We start from the raw sequence: 774 nt of genomic DNA, 5'->3' as shown, positions 1-774 counted from the left end.
TTACATATTGTAAAAAGGGGCATAATATGTCTCCTTTAATGAATCTCAGGAAAAAAGGGAAAGGCACCCACCACATGGCTTGGACTGATACAGGCTTGAATACGTGTATCTTGTTATCTGTAGACACACTGAAACCCCTGTGAAGAAAATAGAGGAGTGAAACACTTTCTGAACTACCTGCAGGAGAAATAGATGTGTCAGTTTTTAACAGATTTGTCACACATACCCGTCACCATCCAGGTGGATCCGTGTGTCAGTCCACAAAGGAAGCACCATCCCTATGGAACAGGAACTGCAACGAACACAAAATGTAATTATTTGTTGTTACTATATTTGATTGGTTTAACTTAACAGTACAAGAAGCAGCACATGCAAACCTGTCGGAGGGGTTGAAGTCCATGCCCAGCACCACACTCTCTTCTGTGTCCTGTCTGCCATTAGCGGAGACCACCACCATGTAACGGGTGCACTGTGGAAAAGCGCTCTCCAACCGCACAGCCTGTAGGAAGAGAGAATTCATTTAGAAAAAACATAGCATCAGTACTTTAGATAAGCCTTTTGACTTTTTATGCTATGATTTACATTTTCCACATTTTGGATTCTTCTTGTATGTGAAGGATTCAATGTAGTGTGGGCTGATTTTGGCCAAACTGTGCCCAAAAATGTGCCCTCCATGGGCAGCTCACTAGGTTGAGCTAGTTACTGTGTGTGTGTGTGGTGCTCACCAGACGGATGTTGTCCTCTGGCCGCAGTAATGTGAACATTGTCTGCAGG

The 774-nt window shown here is 43.7% G+C and overlaps 1 protein-coding gene across 1 annotated transcript in view; it reads right to left on the bottom strand.

Moving 5' to 3' along the window:
* The window catches only part of LOC107579263 (protein phosphatase Slingshot homolog 2-like), a 4,710-nt gene extending 3,943 nt beyond the window's left edge, over positions 1 to 767 (bottom strand). The window contains exons 1-4 of the mRNA XM_016265107.1: positions 726 to 767; positions 378 to 499; positions 227 to 292; positions 72 to 137 (exon numbers count right to left, since the gene is read on the bottom strand). Of these exons, the coding sequence (XP_016120593.1) occupies positions 72 to 137; positions 227 to 292; positions 378 to 499; positions 726 to 764 (293 nt within the window). The 5' untranslated portion in view covers positions 765 to 767. The remainder of the gene's footprint in view (positions 1 to 71; positions 138 to 226; positions 293 to 377; positions 500 to 725) is intronic.
* Positions 768 to 774: the final 7 nt, after the last annotated feature.

Source organism: Sinocyclocheilus grahami, unplaced genomic scaffold (assembly GCF_001515645.1).
Source record: "Sinocyclocheilus grahami isolate Dianchi unplaced genomic scaffold, SAMN03320097.WGS_v1.1 scaffold15998.1, whole genome shotgun sequence".
Lineage (NCBI taxonomy): Eukaryota > Metazoa > Chordata > Actinopteri > Cypriniformes > Cyprinidae > Sinocyclocheilus > Sinocyclocheilus grahami.
Note: the sequence above shows the minus strand (reverse complement) of the source record. Positions and strands in the feature narration are given on the sequence as shown.